This window comes from Ranitomeya imitator, chromosome 8, assembly GCF_032444005.1.
Source record: "Ranitomeya imitator isolate aRanImi1 chromosome 8, aRanImi1.pri, whole genome shotgun sequence".
NCBI lineage: Eukaryota > Metazoa > Chordata > Amphibia > Anura > Dendrobatidae > Ranitomeya > Ranitomeya imitator.
The window spans coordinates 170,029,932-170,049,701 of NC_091289.1; the positions used below are offsets into that span (position 1 = coordinate 170,029,932).

At 42.2% G+C, this 19,770-nt stretch overlaps 1 protein-coding gene across 2 annotated transcripts in view; it reads left to right on the forward strand.

The window, feature by feature from the left end:
• The window catches only part of KIAA0040 (KIAA0040 ortholog), a 54,273-nt gene extending 35,010 nt beyond the window's left edge, over positions 1 to 19,263 (forward strand). For both annotated transcript variants that reach the window (XM_069737806.1, XM_069737807.1), the window contains one exon: positions 14,547 to 19,263. In XM_069737806.1, coding sequence (XP_069593907.1) covers positions 14,685 to 14,981 — 297 coding nt within the window. In that variant the 5' untranslated portion in view covers positions 14,547 to 14,684 and the 3' untranslated portion in view covers positions 14,982 to 19,263. The remainder of the gene's footprint in view (positions 1 to 14,546) is intronic.
• The last annotated feature ends 507 nt before the right edge of the window (positions 19,264 to 19,770 follow it).

A 19,770-nucleotide genomic window follows, 5' to 3' on the forward strand; every position in this document is an offset into this window, starting at 1 on the left:
GAAACGTATACCACCCTTTCCACAGTAAAGGGAACAGCAGGGTCTTCTGATGCTTGGCACCTTCTAGGATGCCTTTTCCTTTCTCCAAAGGTATTCCAAACTGTTCACCAAGTATAGGGTTTGTTTTCTGCTATATACAGTTGAGTGTAAATGTAAGGGGGTTGCAAAGACTGTAAAGATCCCATCACCCTTCTCTAGGTCCAATGTTCATAATAGCGTATGTTTTAACATCTAGTGCTGCTATGTATATAATGTTATTTCTGTGTATGTATTGTGAATAGGGAAAGCGTAGTAAACGTTTGGGGCCACTAGAGGGGGTGTATTAGGAGCACATAGTAACCCTGTAAATAGTTAACATAGGAGGAGCTAACTGCGGGTAAGTCGGTGAGCATCCGGCATTAGGGCGGTCAGCTCCGTAATGTTAAAGCTAGAATCCCAGTCGTCCAAGGCAGTAGGCCTGAAAGTACAGCAGCACAGGAACGCAGGTGGCTCTAACATGTTGCAGCTTATTACGTGGGCAGAAACCCTTATGTCTGGTGCGAAACGGACAGGGAACCTCCTAAAGGTAGTGAAGATGGACAGGGAGGAAGCTGCGGTCCCGGACAAGACAGCACGACCTGGGAGCATGCTGAAGGACATGAGGGAGAGCACAGGTAAAGTGAAGAATGTAAACTGTGTGGAACCCTATGTCAATGCTGTAATTGATTTGGACGTGCTGAGGAAAGAAACCAGTAAAGTTACTCATTTAAAGTTGGAGCTGGATTCTGTCTCTATTTGTGTGCAATCGTCAGGAGTGAGTCTGCAACAGACCAGAGGCGACCCTGATGGTTCAGAGAAAGGAGAGACAGGTACACTAACAAGGGAATATTGCATTTATGTGGCAGGAGACCAGGGCGATTGGGAAATATATGTCAGCCACGAATACGGCCCTGGCTCCCCTCACATAAAAGTGTTTGCCCTCTTCCTGATTTCCTATTCTTTTGCATGTTTGCCACAGTTAAATGTTTCAGGTGACAAACTAATTTAAATATTATGACAAAGATAACACAAGTAAACACAAAATGTAATTTTTACATGAAGGTCTTTATTATTAAGGGAAAAAGAAATCCAAACCTACAGGGCACTGTGTGAAAAAGTGATTGTCCCATAAAACTTACATTAACTGTGGGTTTATTGCATCTTTGGGATGCTGAGTTCAAATTCCCTAGCAACATCCAGGCCTGATTACTGCCACATCTGTTCTCAATCAAGAAATCACTTAAATAGTACCTTAAAAACTAGACATCATGCCACGATCCAAAGAAATTCTGGACCAAATGAGAAACAAAGTAACTGAGATCTATCAGTCTGGAAAAGGTTGCAAAAACATTTCTAAAGCCTTGGGACTGCGGTAAACCACAGTGAGAGCCATTATCCACAAATGGTGAAAACATGGAACAGTGGTGAACCTTCCCAGGAAAATTTACCCCAAGAGCACAGCGATGACTCATCAAAGAGGTCACAAAAGACCTCACAACAACATCCAAAGAACTACATGCCTCACTTGCCTCTGTCAAGGTCAGTGTTCATGGCTCCACTATAAGAAAGAGACTGGGCAAAAATGGCCTGTGTGGCAGAATTCCAAGAACTGTTGAGCAATAAGAACATAAAGTCTCAGTTTTGCCAGAAAACATCTTGATCATCCCAAAGACATTTTGGAGAATAATTTGTGGACTGACAGGACAAAAGTTAAACGTTTTGGAAGGTGTATGTCCTATTACATCTGGTGTAGAAGTAACACAGCATTTCAGAAAAGGAGTGTCATACCAACAAAAAAATATTGTGGTGGTAGTGTGATGGTCTGGGGCTGTTGTGCTGCTTCAGGAAATGGAAGACTTGCTGTGGTAAATGGAACCATGAATTCTGCTGTCTGTCCAGCCATCTGTTTGTGACCTCAAGCTGAAGTGCACTTGGGTTATGCAGCAGGAAAATGATCCAAAATCCTCCCTCAATCACCTTGACTGACAGCCTATTCTGCACACATACCCTGCACAAACATGCTGCAGAGCAGGCTGTCAGTCAAGGTACAGGGGGAGTGACAACAGTTCTCTTATAGTATATTGAGCAGTGGCAGTAACAGCTGGAAGCGAGCAGCTGCAGAGAAAATATAACAAAATTTTCTCTCTGCAGCCACTTTTTTTAGTAAGCCAGATAGACATAATTAAAACACTATTTACCTTCAGATTAGCACTGTATCTGAAGGTGAATGGCTTTTTGCAGCTAATAGGTTACCTTTATCGTCTAAAGTCAGCCAAACATATCAGTAAGAGGTGCACCAATCTCACAGTGTGGCCACAACCTCAGTAGGTTGGCCCTGGCTGGGGATTCCTCTCCATGGCAGCACAGGAAGCATGGACACAACAGACTCCTCGGATATAGGCCACGTTCAGTATTTGGTCAGTGTTAGTGATGAGCGAATATACTCGGTACTCAAGATTTCCCGAACACGCTCGGGTGTCCTTCGAGTATTTGTAAGTACTTGGAGATTTAGTTTTCATCACCGCAGCTGAATGATTTACATCTGTTAGCCAGCATAAGTACATGTGGGGGTTGCCTGGTTGCTAGGGAATAACCACATGTAATCAAGCTTGCTCGGGAAATCTCGAGTACCGAGTATATTTGCTCATCATTGGTCAGTATTTTACATCAGTATTTGTAAGCCAAAACCAGGAGAGGAACAATCAGAGGAAAAGTATAATAGAAACACGTCACCACTTCTGTGTTATTCACCCACTCCTGGTTTTGGCTTAGAAATACTGATGTAAAATACTGACCAATTTGAACGTGTGACCGTAGCCATAAGCATAGGCTACACATGCCCAAGGCAAGGAAAGCAGTCACCATATAAATATTTATTTTGAGCAATGCAGTGCCATGCTCCATGTTATATATTTTCTTTTTACAGTGTCTAAATAATGTGATTTTTACACTCTGTAAGTATTGAAGCATTGACTCAATAAGAGCTGAATCACTTCCCTGTATATTATTTATACTGCTGGTTACAAGTTGTGAACCGCGGAGACACATCAATATTTTATAACTACCCCAGAGACGCATCAAAGGCAGCACAGCGTTGGCGGCGCGGCGCATGTGAAGACTATATGGTACAACCCCATAGATCTTTATTCATAGATCTTTATTGTTTCCCTTTAATGATTTCCAAACAAAACTTATTTTCTGCAGGTTATAGCAGGTACGAGAGCTATTATTATGGTATGTCACCAGCAAAATGTGGGAGGGAGGGATAGAGGTGCATTTATTTTGGGTGAGCACTTGATTATTATCAAGTAGCACTAGAAAATGAATCATTTAAGAAGAAACTGAGCAAAAATGAACTACCTACTGCATCTCCATCTCATGCCACCGAGGCGGTCCAAACGGAGAATTCTGAACAGCAAGCAATGTAGAGCAGGAGAATACCAATTTTTATTATCTGTAATTGGCACCTACAACTGTTCAGAGTGGGATTTGGGACGTAATTTCCGTGGCTCGGGCTCTTCTACCCACATATTCCTGCTACAATTTTCCATGAAGCCAATTAACCTGGAATAAACTGGAGATCATACAAGCAAACGCAGAGGAAATCTGCATCACCATATAAAGATTTCCCCGATTAAGTAGACATTCCCTATTATTGAATATTATGGCATATCTGTAGGGTATAGTGCGCCACATTCTGATCTCAAACCCCTAAGACGCTGGAATTAGAGCGTTGTCAAAAGTTCCAACTACTCAGTGGCACAGAGAATGGGACCAACAAGGGCTGGACCGCCTCTCATCAAGGGCTCTATGGCAGCCACAGGCTTTGTCTCTGTGGCATTTACGTCCATGGTCATAGGCAATTCCTGTGTTGGAGCGATACCCAAAGGATATGGAATAATGTTTTATTTAAAAAAAAATGCTGCATGACTCCCTATGAATTTAGAGGCATGCTGTTGGTATAGCAAGGCACCAGAAAAGTTGATTGTTCGGAGTTTATATGGAGACATAATACAAGACTACTCTCAACTCTGGGTAGTAGACAGAGGTCTTTGGGTAGGACACGGCCTTTGTAGTATTAATATTCCATAACAGAGAAGGTGAAAGATCTTCATGTAAAGGGGCCATCCCTATAAATCAGAACCACCTTATTTATGGCTCTTGCTTTGCACTGATGAGCGGCAAAAAAACCCTTGAAGCAACAATCTGTACATGAATCCCTTTTTTTGGGCAGTCTCTGGTTCAGCCGGTATGCTTTCTTTCTTCTGGAGTAGGGCTAATTTTTAAGTTGTTTTCCATTATCCATTACCTTTAAATAAGTTTCTTTATGTATCACTGTGGATCCTCAATGAGAAGTAGGACCCCCCTGTGCTATGTGTAAGGCACCACACCTCCAATAATACAGTAACCTGCTCTACACCAATATGGGGCAAGTTGTATGTAGATGTTTTCTTCTTCCTTTTCAACTGGTCTCTGGTTTGGCTGGTCTGAGATATCTGTATTTCTTTTGGAGCATCAATCGTAAGCATGCACTACACTAACTATGAAACCATACTAACACCATTCTTGCCAGCAGACCAAACTTAGCCAGGATTATTGCTGCTAAAAAATATTGGAGCTGATGCAACCCTGACGACATTCTTGTAACATGGGGGTTGTTCCACAGCATTTTGGACTTATTTGGTTTGGCTTGGCTTTATTGTTCCAATTTTGGCTACTGAAGTATGAATAACACCTGATAGCATCAGCTAGCTTACTAAGGTTTTCCACTTTTTTTTCTGCACTGCAAAAAAAGTAAAAGCAAAAAGCAGCAACCGTAATAAATCTGATGTACAAACCTGCAGGATCTCGAATATAAAGACTGTAGAGCTAATGCTAGTTTTGGGCTGAACCTGGACCTCTTCATTTTTAGTTTACGCGAAAAGCAAGTACAAATTGGCAGTGGTGTTGGGTTCCCATCGAGACATTCCAGCCGGTGTGGAGTAAACATGAGAACCGTGGTTCCCTGCCAGTCCTAAGACAAACAGGATGTGTAATGCTCCGAGACCTCGGTAAGAATAGTGAACACTTATAAACAGGAAGGGCACTGCATGTTACACAGAGCTCCCTCAACCACTGCGAAACCTCACAATAACCACACTGGGAGGCCGGGGCTGCCATTTATTTTACTAATATCAGTTCTTTTTCAGTTGTTTTATGATACACTTGAAAAAATTGATTGCACTTTATTTTTTTTAAATAGAGAAGTTTACAGGATTAATGACAATTCGTACATAAATGAAAATTAGTGGAAAACGTCAGATTATAGCTTTTAAGATAGGTGATGCTCCGGACTAAAGAACTACTTGAAAGGAAATTAAAATATAAATATTATATATTGTCCTGTCCTGGGATGCACACTAACAGTAAAGGGCCCCTGCGTAGCACGTGTGTCTGGGCCACCGTAACGCCCAGTATCGTATACAAAAATATGCACATCTTAATACATACACATGACGGAGGAATGGCTGAACTTTGCCTGGCTTGAACCACCCGCATCCTCCCTTTTCCTTTACCCCCTTCAATAACAACAGACACAGAGTTTACATGAAATAGCTACAGCAGCCTTTATCAAATAACATTACCAATATTAATACCCATAACATATTAACAATTGGAGAGGGTTTCTGGAAGCTTAACAAATAAAATCCTTGTGGCATCATCTACTCTTCTTTGCCCCCAACTGCATTGCACTGATTGGGGGCCCTCCTGCTGGATGATGTCCCATAAATTGTCCCTCTGAGACCTTCGAAGAGTAGGAACCCTGAGTATTTTTTTTCACCTGTTAAAGGGGATAGGGCCCTACCAAAACAGATCCCCTCCTCCTTTTCTCATACCACTGATTGACTTTCCATTGCCCCGTTCCCACCAGCTGCCGTGTATACAATGCATAACCCCGAGCAGCCAAACAATACCCAAATTTTGACTTTTAAATCTCCAGTACTGCTAGCATTCAATCAATCTTAGACAAGGTAGAGTGGACGCCGATCCTCTAATGGGCTGGCCTTGCACTGCCCAGGCAAACCTTCGCACCCGACTCCTTTAACCAATCAGATAGCACCATGCAATCCCCCAATCACTTAATCTACCCCCCACTTTTCTGTCTAGGCCCTGCCTACTGCCTCCCTTTTAGCCCCTTTGTGCCGCAATACAAACCCTAAGTTGCGCACACATATATACATAATACATATATGCACACAAACATACTGTATATAAGATACACATATACGTCCCACATGCACTACACATGGCAAGTTAGACTGTCAGAAGAATTTTTAATACCACCTTCCAGAGGTCATCGATGTAACAGCCACAGCTAAACAAACCTACTTCTCATCTCTCATATCCTCCCTGTCTCACAACCCTAAACAGTTATTCAACACCTTCAATTCTCTCCTCCGTCCCCCAGCACCCCCTCTCTCCCCACTTATCTCAGCTGAAGACTTTGCCTCATTTTTCAAGCAGAAGATTGATAACATCAGAGACAGTTTTGGTCAACAACCCCCAGAGCCCTTCCTCCCGACTTCCCAGCCCTCCGCCTCCAAAACCAACTTCTCCACCATTACAGAAGATCTACTCTCCACTCTACTCTCAAGATCACATCTCACCACCTGTGCACTTGACCCGCTCCCATCCCACTTCATCCCAAACCTCACCACAGTCTTCATCGTAACCCTAACCCATCTCTTCAACCTATCACTAACAACTGGTGTTTTCCCCTCAAGCTTTAAACATGCCTCCATCACACCTATCCTCAAAAGCCCTCTCTTGACCCATCCTCTGTATCTAGCTATTGCCCTATATCACTTCTCCCCTATGCCTCCAAGCTACTGGAACAACACGTCTACCTTTAACTGTCCTCCCATCTCTCTTCTTGCTCCCTCTTTGACCGCTTACAATCTGGCTTCCGGTCACACCATTCCACTGAAACTGCCCTAACTAAGGTCACCAATGACCTCTTAACCGCCAAGAGCAAGCGACACCACTCTGTCCTCCTCCTCCTCGACCTGTCGGCTGCCTTTGACACAGTGGACCATTCCCTATCATTACAGACCCTCTCATCCCTTGGCATCACAGACTTGGCCCTATCCTGGATCTCATCATACCTAACAGACCGGACATTCAGCGTCTCCCACTCACTCACCACCTCCTCACCTCGCCCACTATCTGTCAGAGTCCCACAAGGTTCAGTCCTAGGGCCCCTGCTCTTTTCCATTTCTATCTTTGGCCTGGGACAGCTCATAGAATATCATGGCTTTCAGTATCACCTCTATGCTGATGACACACAGATCTACATCTATGGACCAGATATCACCTCCCTACTTACTAACCAGAATCCCTCAAAGTCTGTCCACTATTTCATCCTTCTTCTCCGCTAGATTTCTGAAACTTAACATGGACAAAACAGAATTCATCATCTTTCCCCATCTCACGCAAACCCCCCAACGAACCTATCCATTACAGTAAATGGCTGCCCACTCTCCCCAGTCCCACAAGCTCGCTGCCTCGGGGTAATCCTTGACGCTGATCTCTCCTTCAAACCACATATCCAAGCCCTTTCCACTTCCTGCCGACTTCAACTCAAAAATATTTCACAAATCCGTACATTCCTCAACCAAGAATCTGCAAAAACCCTTGTGCATGCCCTCATCATCTCTCGCCTTGACTACTGCAACCTCCTGCTCTGTGGCCTCCCCTCTAACACTCTCGCACCCCTCCAATCTATTCTAAACTTTGCTGCCCGACTAATCCACCTGTCCCCCCGCTATTCCCTGGCCTTTCCCCTCTGTCAATCCCTTCACTGGCTCCCCATTGCCCAGAGACTCCAGTACAAAACCCTAACCATGACGTACAAAGCCATCCACAACCTGTCTCTTCCATACATCTGTGACCTCGTCTCCCGGTACTTACCTACACGCAACCTCCGATCCTCACAAGATCTCCTTCTCTGCTCCCCTCTTATCTCCTCTTCCCACAATCGTATACAAGATTTCTCTTGCGTATCACCCTTACTCTGGAACCCTCTACCACAATACATCAGACTCTCGCCTACCATCGAAACCTTCAAAAAGAGCCTGAAGACCCACCTCTTCCGACAAGCCTACAACCTGCAGTAACCACCGATCGACCAAACCGCTGCACGACCAGCTCTACCCTCGCCTACTGTATTCTCACCCATCCCTTGTAGATTGTGAGTCTTCGCGGGCAGGGTCCTCTCTCCTCCTGTACCAGTTATGACTTGTACTGTTTAAGATTATTGTACTTGTTTTTATTATGTATACCCCTCCTCACATGTAAAGCACCATGGAATAAATGGCGCTATAACAATAAATAATAATAATAATAACTTTTTTATATATATATGGAAATGTTACTATATGAAGTCTTGGCTTTTGCCATACCAACTGTAAGGTTTTTTTTACTACCTTTTTCCATACACATATGTAAGCTTTACAAGCATATTCATTTTTTGCTATGGATAAAATTGAAAAAAAGTGCAATTTAAAAAAAACAAAACCTTCAAATGGAATTAGAGCATATATTACCATATACTGTATGTGGCAGGCACAGAATGATTGTCCACTGTGCTGGCTGTTTTTTAACCCCTTAATCCCATATGACGTACTATCCCGTCCAGGTGACCTGGGACTTAATTCCCAGGGACGGGATAGTACGTCATATGCGATCGGCCGCGCTCACGGGGGGAGCGCGGCCGATCGCGGCCGGGTGTCAGCTGCCTATCGCAGCTGATATCCGGCACTATGTGCCAAGAGCGGTCACGGACCGCTCCCGGCACATTAACCCCCGGCACACCGCGATCAAAGATGATCGCGGTGTGCCGGCGGTGCAGGGAAGCATCGCGCAGGGAGGGGGCTCCCTGCGGGCTTCCCTGAAACGATCGGTGCACGGTGATGTGCTCACCGTGTACCGAGCGTCTTCTCCCTGCAGTCCCCGGATCCAAAATGGCCGCCGGGCTGCATCCGGGTCCTGCAGGGAGCACTTCCGGGTCAGGATCAGGCTGCAGCTGCAGCTCTAATCCTGCCCGGCTGTATGTCAGATCACCGATCTAACAGAGTGCTGTGCACACTGTCAGATCGGTGATCTGTATTGTCCCCCCCTGGGACAAAGTGAAAAAGTAAAAAAAAAAATTTCCACACTTGTAAAAAAAAAAAAAAAAAAAAATTCCTAAATAAAGCAGAAAAAAAAAAATATTATTCCCATAAATACATTTCTTTACATAAAAAAAAACAATAAAAGTACACATATTTAGTATCGCCGCGTCCGTAACGACCCGACCTATAAAACTGGCCCACTAGTTAACCCCTTCAGTGAACATCGTAAGAAAAAAAAAAAAAAAACGAGCCAAAAGACAACGCTTTATTATCATAACGCTGAACAAAAAGTGGAATAACACACGATCAAAAAGACGGATATAAATAACCATGGTACCTCTGAAAACGTCATCTTGTCCCGCAAAACACGAGCCACCATATAGCATCATAACCAAAAAAATAAAAAAGTTATAGTCCGCAGAATAAAGCGATGCCAAAATAATTATTTTTTCTATAAAATAGCTTTTATCGTATAAAAGCGCCAAAACATAAAAAAATGATATAAATGAGGTGTCGCTGTAATCGTACTGACCCGAAGAATAAAACTGCTTCATCAATTTTACCAAACGCGGAACGGTATAAACGCCTCCCCCAAAAGAAATTCATGAATAGCTGGTTTTTGGTCATTCTGCCTCACAAAAAATCGGAATAAAAAGCGATCAAAAACTATCACATGTCCGAAAATGTAACCGATAAAAACGTCAACTTGTCCCGCAAAAAACAAGACCTCACATGACTCTGTGGACCAAAATATGGAAAAATTATAGGTCTCAAAATGTGGAGACGCAAAAACTTTTTTGCTATAAAAAGCGTCTTTGAGTGTGTGACGGCTGCCAATCATAAAAATCCGATATAAAAAACGCTATAAAAGTAAATCAAACCCCCCTTCATCACCCCCTTAGTTAGGCTAGGTTCACATTGCATTAATGGGTTAACGCTAACGGACAGCGTTGCACGGCGAAAATGTCACAATTAACGCCGTGCAACGGGTCCGTTAGCACAACCATTGACAGCAATGTGATTTTCGGGTGTAGCGCATCGCTAGAGCGTTCCATTTTCGGCTCGCGCTAGCAAGGTGCCATTCTTTTGTGGCGCGCCTCAGACGCTGCTTGCAGCATCCGCGGCGCGCCCGAGGTCTGATCCCTGATCTTCCAGACCGGGGACGTTAACGCGACCACTAAACACGACACCTAAAAAGACATTGCGTTAGCGCAATCCGCTAGTGCTAAACGGATTTCCCTAACGCAATGTGAACCTAGCCTTAGGGAAAAATAATAAAATTAAAAAAATGTATTTATTTCCATTTTCCCATTAGGGTTAGGGTTAGGGCTAGGGTTAGGGCTAGGGTTAGGGTTTGGATTACATTTACGGTTGGGATTAGGGTTGGGATTAGAATTAGGGGTGTGTCAGGGTTAGGTGTGTGGTTAGGGTTACAGTTGGGATTAGGGTTAGGGGTGCGTTTGGATTAGGGTTTCATTTATAATTGGGGGGTTTCCACTGTTTAGACACATCAGGGGCTCTCCAAACGCGACATGGCGTCCGATCTCAATTCCAGCCAATTCTGCATTGAAAAAGTAAAACAGTGCTCCTTCACTTCCGAGCTCACCCGTGCGCCCAAACAGGGGTTTACCCCAACATATGGGGTATCATCGTACTCGAGACAAATTGGACAACAACTTTTTGGGTCCAAGTTCTCTTGTTATCCTTGGGAAAATAAAAATTTGGGGGGCTAAAAATCATTTTTGTGGGAAAAAAAGGATTTTTTATTTTCACGGCTCTGCGTTGTAAACTGTAGTGAAACACTTGGGGGTTCAAAGTTTTCACAACACATCTAGATAAGTTCCTTGGGAGGTCTAGTTTCCAATATGAGGTCACTTGTGGGTGGTTTCTACTGTTTGGGTACATCAGGGGCTCTGCAAATGCAACGTGACGCCTGCAGACCAATCCATCTAAGGCTGGGTTCCCATTGCGTTATGGGACCGCGTTAAACGGACAGCGTTGCACGGCGAAATTAACGCCGTGCAACGCGGCCGTTAACGCGCCCATTCACGCTAATGGGAACGCGCTTCACTAGCGCGTGCCATGTTCGGCACGCGCTAGCGACGCGCCGGTGATTCCTGGCGCGCCGCGGACGCTGCTTGCAGCGTCCGAGGCGCGCCCACGGTCCGTTCCCCGCTCTCGCAGATCGGGGATCTGCGAGAGCGGGGACGTTACCGCGACCCCGACTGCAGCCCCATAGAAAACATTGCGATAGCGCAATCTGCTAGCGCTAGCGCTAAACGGATTGCACTAATGCAATGTGACCCTAGCCTTAGTCTGCATTCCAAATGGCGCTCCTTCCCTTCCGAGCTCTGCCATGCGCCCAAACAGTGGTTCCCCCCCACATATGGGGTATCAGCGTACTCAGGACAAATTGAACAACAACTTTTGGGGTCCAATTTATTCTGTTACCCTTGTAAAAATACAAAGCTGGGGGCTAAAAAATCATTTTTGTGAAAAAAAAAAGAATTTTTATTTTCACGGCTCTGCGTTATAAACTGTAGTGAAACACTTAGGGGTTCAAAGTTCTCACAACACATCTAGATAAGTTCCTTGGGAGGTCTAGTTTCTAATATGGGGTCACTTGTGGGGGGTTTGTACTGTTTGGGTACATCAGGGGCTCTGCAAATGCAACGTGACTCCTGCAGACCAATCCATCTAAGTCTGCATTCCAAATGGCGCTCCTTCCCTTCCGAGCTCTGCCATGCGCCCAAACAGTGGTTCTCCCCCACATATGGGGTATCAGCGTACTCAGGACAAATTGGACAACAACTTTTGTGGTCCAATTTATTATGTTACCCTTGTGAAAATACAAAACTGGGGGCTAAAAAATTATTTTTGCGAAAAAAAAAAAAAATTATTTTAACGGCTCTGCATTATAAACTGTAGTGAAACACTTGGGGGTTCAAAGCTCTCAAAACACATCTAGATATGTTCCTTAGGGGGTCTAGTTTCCAAAATGGTGTCACTTGTGGGGGGTTTTAATGTTTAGGCACATCAGGGGCTCTCCAAACCAACATGGCGTCCCATCTTAATTCCAGTCAACTTTGCATTGAAAAGTCAAATGGCGCTCCTTCCCTTCCGAGCTCTGCTATGCACCCAAAAAGTGGTTTACCCCCACATATGGGGTATCATCGTACTCAGGACAAATTGCACAACAACTTTTGTGGTCTAATTTCTTCTCTTACCCTTGGGAAAATAAAAAATTGGGGGCGAAAAGATCATTTTTGTGAAAAAATAAGATTTTTTATTTTTACGGCTCTGCATTATAAACTTCTGTGAAGCACTTGTTGGGTCAAAGTGCTCACCACACATCTAGATAAGTTCCTTAAGGGGTCTACTTTTCAAAATGGTGTCACTTGTGAGGGGTTCCAATGTTTAGGCACATCAGGGGCTCTCCAAACGCAACATGGCGTCCCATCTCAATTCCAGTCAATTTTGCATTGAAAAGTCAAATGGCGCTCCTTTCCTTCCGAGCTCTGCCATGCGCCCAAACAGTGGTTTACCCCCACATATGGGGTATCGTCGCACTCAGGACAAATTGCACAACAACTTTTGTGGTCTAATTTCTTCTCTTACCCTTGGGAAAATAAAAAATTGGTGGCGAAAAGATTATTTTTGTGAAAAAATATGATTTTTTATTTTTACGGCTCTGCATTATAAACTTCTGTGAAGCACTTGTTGGGTCAAAGTGCTCACCACACCTCTAGATAAGTTCCTTAAGGGGTCTACTTTCCAAAATGGTGTCACTTGTGGGGATTTCAATGTTTAGGCACATGAGGGGCTCTCCAAACGCAACATGGCATCCCATCTCAATTCCAGTCAATTTTGCATTGAAAAGTAAAATGGCGCTCCTTCCCTTCCGAGCTCTGCCATACGCCCAAACAATGGTTTACACCCATATATGGGGTATCAGCGTACTCAGAACAAATTGGCCAACAATTTTTGAGGTCCAATTTCTTCTCTTACTCTTGGGAAAATAAAAAATTGGGGGCGAAAAGATCATTTTTGTGAAAAAATATGATTTTTTATTTTTACGGCTCTGCATTATAAACTTCTGTGAAGCAATTGGTGGGTCAAAGTGGTCACCACAAATCTAGATAAGTTCCTTAGGGTGTCTACTTTCCAAAATGGTGTCACTTGTGGGGGGTTTCAATGTTTAGGCACATGAGGGGCTCTCCAAACGCAACATGGCGTCCCATCTCAATTCCTGTCAATTTTGCATTTAAAAGTCAAATGGCGCTCCTTTCCTTCCGAGCTCTGCCATGCGCCCAAACAGTGGTTAACCCCACATATGGGGTATCAGCGTACTCAGTACAGATTGTACAACAATGTTTGGCATCCATTTTATCCTGTTACCCTTGGTAAAATAAAACAAATTGGAGCTGAAATAAATTTTGTGTGAAAAAAAGTTAAATATTCATTTTTATTTAAACATTCTAAAAATTCCTGTGAAACCCCTGAAGGGTAAATAAACTTCTTGAATGTGGTTTTGAGCACCTTGAGGGGTGCAGTTTTTAGAATGGTGTCACACTTGGGTATTTTCTATCATATAGACCCCTCAAAATGACATCAAATGAGATGTGGTCCCTAAAAAAAAATGGTGTTGTAAAAATGAGAAATTGCTGGTCAACTTTTAACCCTTATAACTCCCTAACAAAAAAAAATTTTGGTTCCAAAATTGTGCTGATGTAAAGTAGACATGTGGGAAATGTTACTTATTAAGTATTTTGCGTGACATATCTCTGTGATTTAAGGGCATAAAAATTTAAAGTTGGAAAATTGCGAAATTTTCTACATTTTCGCCAAATTTCCGTTTTTTTCACAAATAAACTCAAGTTATATCGAATAAATGTTACTACTAAAATGAAGTACAATATGTCACGAGAAAACAATGTCAGAATCGCCAAGATCCGTTGAAGCGTTCCAGAGTTATAACCTCATAAAGGGACAGTGGTCAGAATTGTAAAAATTGGCCCGGTCATTAACGTGCAAACCACCCTCGGGGCTTAAGGGGTTAACATTAGCGGGAAACAGAGAAGAACATTTAGAAAAATGTATGTTAGTTACTGTATGTCTTTTTAGTTTATGTAAGACTTATTTTTGTGGGATTTTTCCCCAGATATCTCCAACCAACCTTGGATCTAACATGGTGATAAAATACAAATGTATAGAAATATGATTCTCCTTGTAGTTCTCTAGAATAATATTGTCATATTCGGGATCCATATGTAAATCCTATATATGCAATTGTAAAATGAATTTTTCATCTCAATCTGTATCACAAACTTCTATGAATTCCATAAATGTTGATATATTTCTTTTTTTACCACTCAGGGTGAAGCCTGCCTTATCAGATGAATAATTGGAATATCCTTTAGCAATGACTACGTGACTGCATTTCTTCATATTGACTTCTTAGCCAGCACAGAAACTTTCAGGAATCGGCATTCCAGATTTTCTTCAGCTCTTACTATGGAGTCGATAAATGTTTTTTTTCAAAGGATCTATGAGATGATACAATATAAACATGAGCAAGGGATTTACAACACCGTCTGCCTGGGGGTATTAATCGCCCTACCGGTACTTGTGTTACTCATTGCCAGCATTATTTGTTGTCACTTTTGCTGTTGTTGGACCAGAAAAAGTAACACGCTGAAACCTCCGCCGGGCAAAAAGAAGAAGAAGAAAAACGAAGAAGAGGACTTGTGGATACCAAGTCCACAGGCCAAGTCCATCATGCTGGAAAAAGTGCCTTCATTTTCTGTATAGCTGGGGATGACATTGGACTATGGTTGGCTTATCTGCTGGAGCTAAATGCAAGGTAGTAAACATCAACTATTTTGCTAGGAGCTACATCAACCTGCTGCATGAGGATGGACAATATCCGTCAGTTCTATCCATCCAGGACTCGGGGGACAAAAAGTCATTCACATTTCCTTTATTATGCCATAGACAAGAAAGGATGGAATATTACAGAGGCGTAACAAATACTCAGGCTCGATAAACCCCCATGATTCTCCGGAGTGACGGGAGTTTGGGGAAAGGCCAAGAAAAGTTTCCACTGGACAGTACAAATGTCAATGTGTATCTATAGGGTGGTGCAGAGGTTGAGTCCCCATGCCCACCTGTGGCTCTGCCACATGGCAGGTGGGGGGACTCCGTTACAAATTTTGTTTTTTGAGCCCTGGAGCTTCAACTTAATTTCACATGTCGTTAAAAAATTACCTATTGTTTAAATCAGCTTTTTTTTTGTTAAATGCTTTATTTTATATTTTTTTTACATATTATTATAAATAATAAAAATGTTTGCTATTTCCACACAGAAACTAGGCCTAATTTAAGACTTCCAATTCCTGTTGGACATATAAACATTAGCAGCAATAGAGTGACTCAGATTTTGTCCTGAAGTTTAATCTGAGCATGATCTAATGTTGGCTACGGTCATTATGAAGGGAGGGGGAGAAGGTAAGCTGTGACCAGTGGCATAATTATGAAAAGAGGGGGAGAAGGTAAGCTGTGACCAGTGGCATCATTATGAAGAGAGGGGGGGAAGGTAAGCTGTGACCAGTGGCATCATTATGAAGAGAGGGGGAGAAGGTAAGCTGTAACCAGTGGCATCATTATGAAGAGAGGGGGAGAAGGTAAGCTATGATCAGTGGCATCATTATGAAGAGAGGGGGAGAAGGTAAGCTGTGACCAGAGGCATTATTTGAAGTTTGTGGGACAATGTAATATCTCCAACTTGCCCCTACCTGTTACTGGTCCTCTCACATCTGCCATAGAGACTTTTTAGGCCCAAGGTGCCACCGTAACTGATCCACCTACTATAGTTATTCCTCTGACTGTTACATGCTATTGTGCAGGGTGGATCCTCCTCAACCAGAACAGAATTGATTGTTGCAAGCTGTGCGCTCCATATTACTGTCATGTTGTGTATCTGTTTTCCTTGGCTCTGTATAATAATAATCTTTATTTTTATATAGCGCTAACATATTCCGCAGCGCTTTACAGTTTGCACACATTATCATTGCTGTCCCCGATGGGGCTCACAATCTAAATTCCCTATCAGTATGTCTTTGGATGTATGTATAAGTTTGTGTGTTGATGAATGTCCTGGCAGTAATGGAATTGTAATTCTGTCTGTGATGATAATGAGACAGCTGGAAATTCTTCTGTACAGAACAGGAAGTATGTGTTTAGTATTGTAAAAATTGCAAGACTTCAGATTTTTAATATACATGGTGATATAGAAAAGTGAAAAACAAAGCATTCTCCAAAATTTGTAAAAAAATATATTTATTGTAACAACCTGATTTAAACAATAGGTCAATTTTGGATGTTACTTTTCTTTTACGCCCCTGCACGAAAAGGATAGCACTTAATCAACTCGTATTGGTCCATAAATATATGATTTGTATTACATTCATTCATAACAGTGGTCAGTGAACGTGCTCTGATAAGGTGTTTCTGAGTATCTTCGGCGTGCTCAAAAAATATTTTCGTGTCCCGGCGGCTGCATGTCTCACGGCTGTCCGACAGCTGCCACACATGCGGGGATTTCCTGTTTGTTAGGCAATCTCTCCATGTGTTGCGGCTGTTTAATATGCAGCCGCGGGGACTCAAACATATTTTTCGAGCACGCCGAAGACACTCAGTTAGCACTCAAGCATGCTTAGATAACACCTTATCCGAGAACGTTCACTCATCACTAACGTTTAACTAAACAAATGAAAAATGCGATAGTGAAAGCCTAAAATCCAGAACTACACTGTTACAGTATTTTATATAGGCACCTTATGGAACTGAAATTCTTAAGTTTTATATATAAAAATAATGTAATAAAGTATCTGTACATTTACCTAGTAGAAATAATGGATTACACACAGTTTTGAACGGTTTATAATTAGCATCAGAAAGGGATTTTTCTATGTTTAACCTAAATAGCAAAATATTACAGGGGTCAGCCATCAATGAAATATCCATTTTCATCACACAAAACTGAAATATTTTTGAAATTAGAATATATATAAAAAAAATACTGTTACATATTTGTTATAGCGCCCTCTTGTGTTCTTAGCTTTTCAAAACATGTGTCCAGACCCTGGGACTGGTTCCTGCCCTGTAGGGTAAATTCTCTAGTACAAACGTAACACAGTGATTCCTCCATGGCTTTTTTTCACTTACATGGAGAACGCCCTAAAAAAAAAAATCAAAACAGCAGGGGGTGTACATGCACATCTAGTAGCAGCAAGATAGGGGTTCCCATTTGTGAGATACATCTGATTGTATCAGATATCGATCTCAATTAGGGCATTTAATGGAAATTAATGTATGACACTTTCAGGTGTATCTAACATGTTTAATACATATATTGGAGATGCCCCTTTAAGTGTTTGTTCATTTGCAGCACTTTCTCAAAAATGCAGCAAATACTGAACATTCCAACATTCCTTGGGTTATTGAATTTGCACTGAAGATACCATTTCTGTACAGGTTATACTATTTGCATAGGGACTAAAGCAAGTGTAAAATGTTATCATCACCCTTATAAAAGTGTGACAGATGATGGCGCTTACTTTGTTCGGAAGTGTTTGTGGTTTTGTTTTTTGCACTAGAATTTCCTGAACTCTGCAGCTGTGAACTGTGAGAAAGAAGCCATACTTACCATCTTTAGTGCCTTCACAAGTATCATATTCGGCAGCTTTACTAGTCTAGAACAGCCAGCATTTGTCTCCATTCACATCCAGAGCTGCATTCACAATTCTGCACAATTTTAAGTTCTAGTTCTTGACTGATGGTTTCCATTCTCGTATGCGTAAATCACTCCTATAATCAGGTGATGATCTCACAGAGTTTTTTTTTTGAGGCATTCAAAAATAACGAGTTTTTAAAGTAACATTTTTGCTGAGTTTTTGGGGAAAAATCTACTGTTATTCAAAAGGAACCTGTTATGTCCGAGAGCGCAATCAACCTGCAGATATAGGGTTAATCCGCAGGTTAATAATTTTAGGAAAGTAACCGGCCGCAGTACTAAAAGTGCAGCACCTGGGAGAAAATGAACCTTGTATCGCCCATGGGCGGCCGGCTTTCAGTCGCCGCCAGCTTTCAGTCATGCAGGCATGATCGGAGCACTTACAGTCACCGATCACAGCACTAAAAGCGGCGTCTGTAAACACATACCCCGGCAGTGACATCAGTGCAGAGTCAGCTGTCAATCAATGCGGGAGCGTGCTTACAGTCACTGCTCTCAGTGCTATGGGATCCTATGCACATATTTGGTGCACAAATCAGGAACATTTTTAGCTTTCTGAGCTAACTCTGCTAAACTACCTGTTAAAACAGAGACATATCCAAGTTTAGTCAGATCTGTAGACTAAACTTGCATGTGTCAGTGAATAGATGAGACACAGATACCATAACTGTTGTAAGGAGATGGACATACTGCTCACATTCCCACTTGAAGACATGAGTACTGTTATGGTGTATAATGTGAATTGTGATATGCATTATTAGTGATAAGTTGTATTTTGCCCTACAGTAGGGAGACTTAGGGTCATTGTTTGGGACTAACCCGGAGTTGAAGGGACTAATGTGAAGGTACAGAGACAAAAGTGAAAATATGTGTGTGCTGTTTAAATACAAGTCAATCCAAACCTATATATCCCCACTGAAGTGATTTTAAAACAATATGCTAATGACAATATGTACTTCCATGTCCGCGACCCCCAGATGTATTATCTGATCTAATACCACCCTCCAAAATGTCCCTTTAAATAATTGAAGCTTGTACTACATTTGGAGCATACATTCATAAATAACTTATTGGTTTTATGTCGAGTTTTTCTAATAAAATATGAAAATAGCGCAAAAAAAGTTCCTTTACACTTACGCCATGTTAAGAGCAGATATTTATTCAGTCCTAGATTTTATTGTCGATTTTTAACCCTTGGTTTATAGAGTCTAGTCCATGAGGAAACTCCAAAATAATAACTCATTTTTTTGTCAGTTGTGTTCTTCTGCAATAAATAAATAAAACATGTAATAAAGTGTTCCTGGCTTTCTGTCCTGTGTTCTTATCTATCATGTCCTTGTCACAAATACTGAAAGTAGATAATTTATTTAGAAAGAGCTGGAGGACTGTAACCCATAGTGGTCAACAGACATGGTCCATAACTGCGTTAAGTGAATGATGTGGTTGTGATGGTCTTATGGATTGTCATATATATATATATATCATATATAGTTCACATTCCCATTGTTCAGACATCCATCATTCACAGCCTGAGTACGGTCTTCAATGTCCAGACTGGCCATGGTCTCCTGACCCGAACTCAAATCTTCAAAGTCATGTATGTCTGAGTTTGTTGAGTTCTGATTAGAAGATTTGTCCCTGATCCGGACATCATGATCTGAACATGGACTGCATAACCAGATTAAAACTCAAAAATATTTCCCGGATTCGCGCATTCCTTCACCACGAAACCACAAAAACTCTAGTGCACGCCCTTATCATCTCCCGCCTTGACTACTTCAACCTCCTACTCTCTGGCCTCCCCTC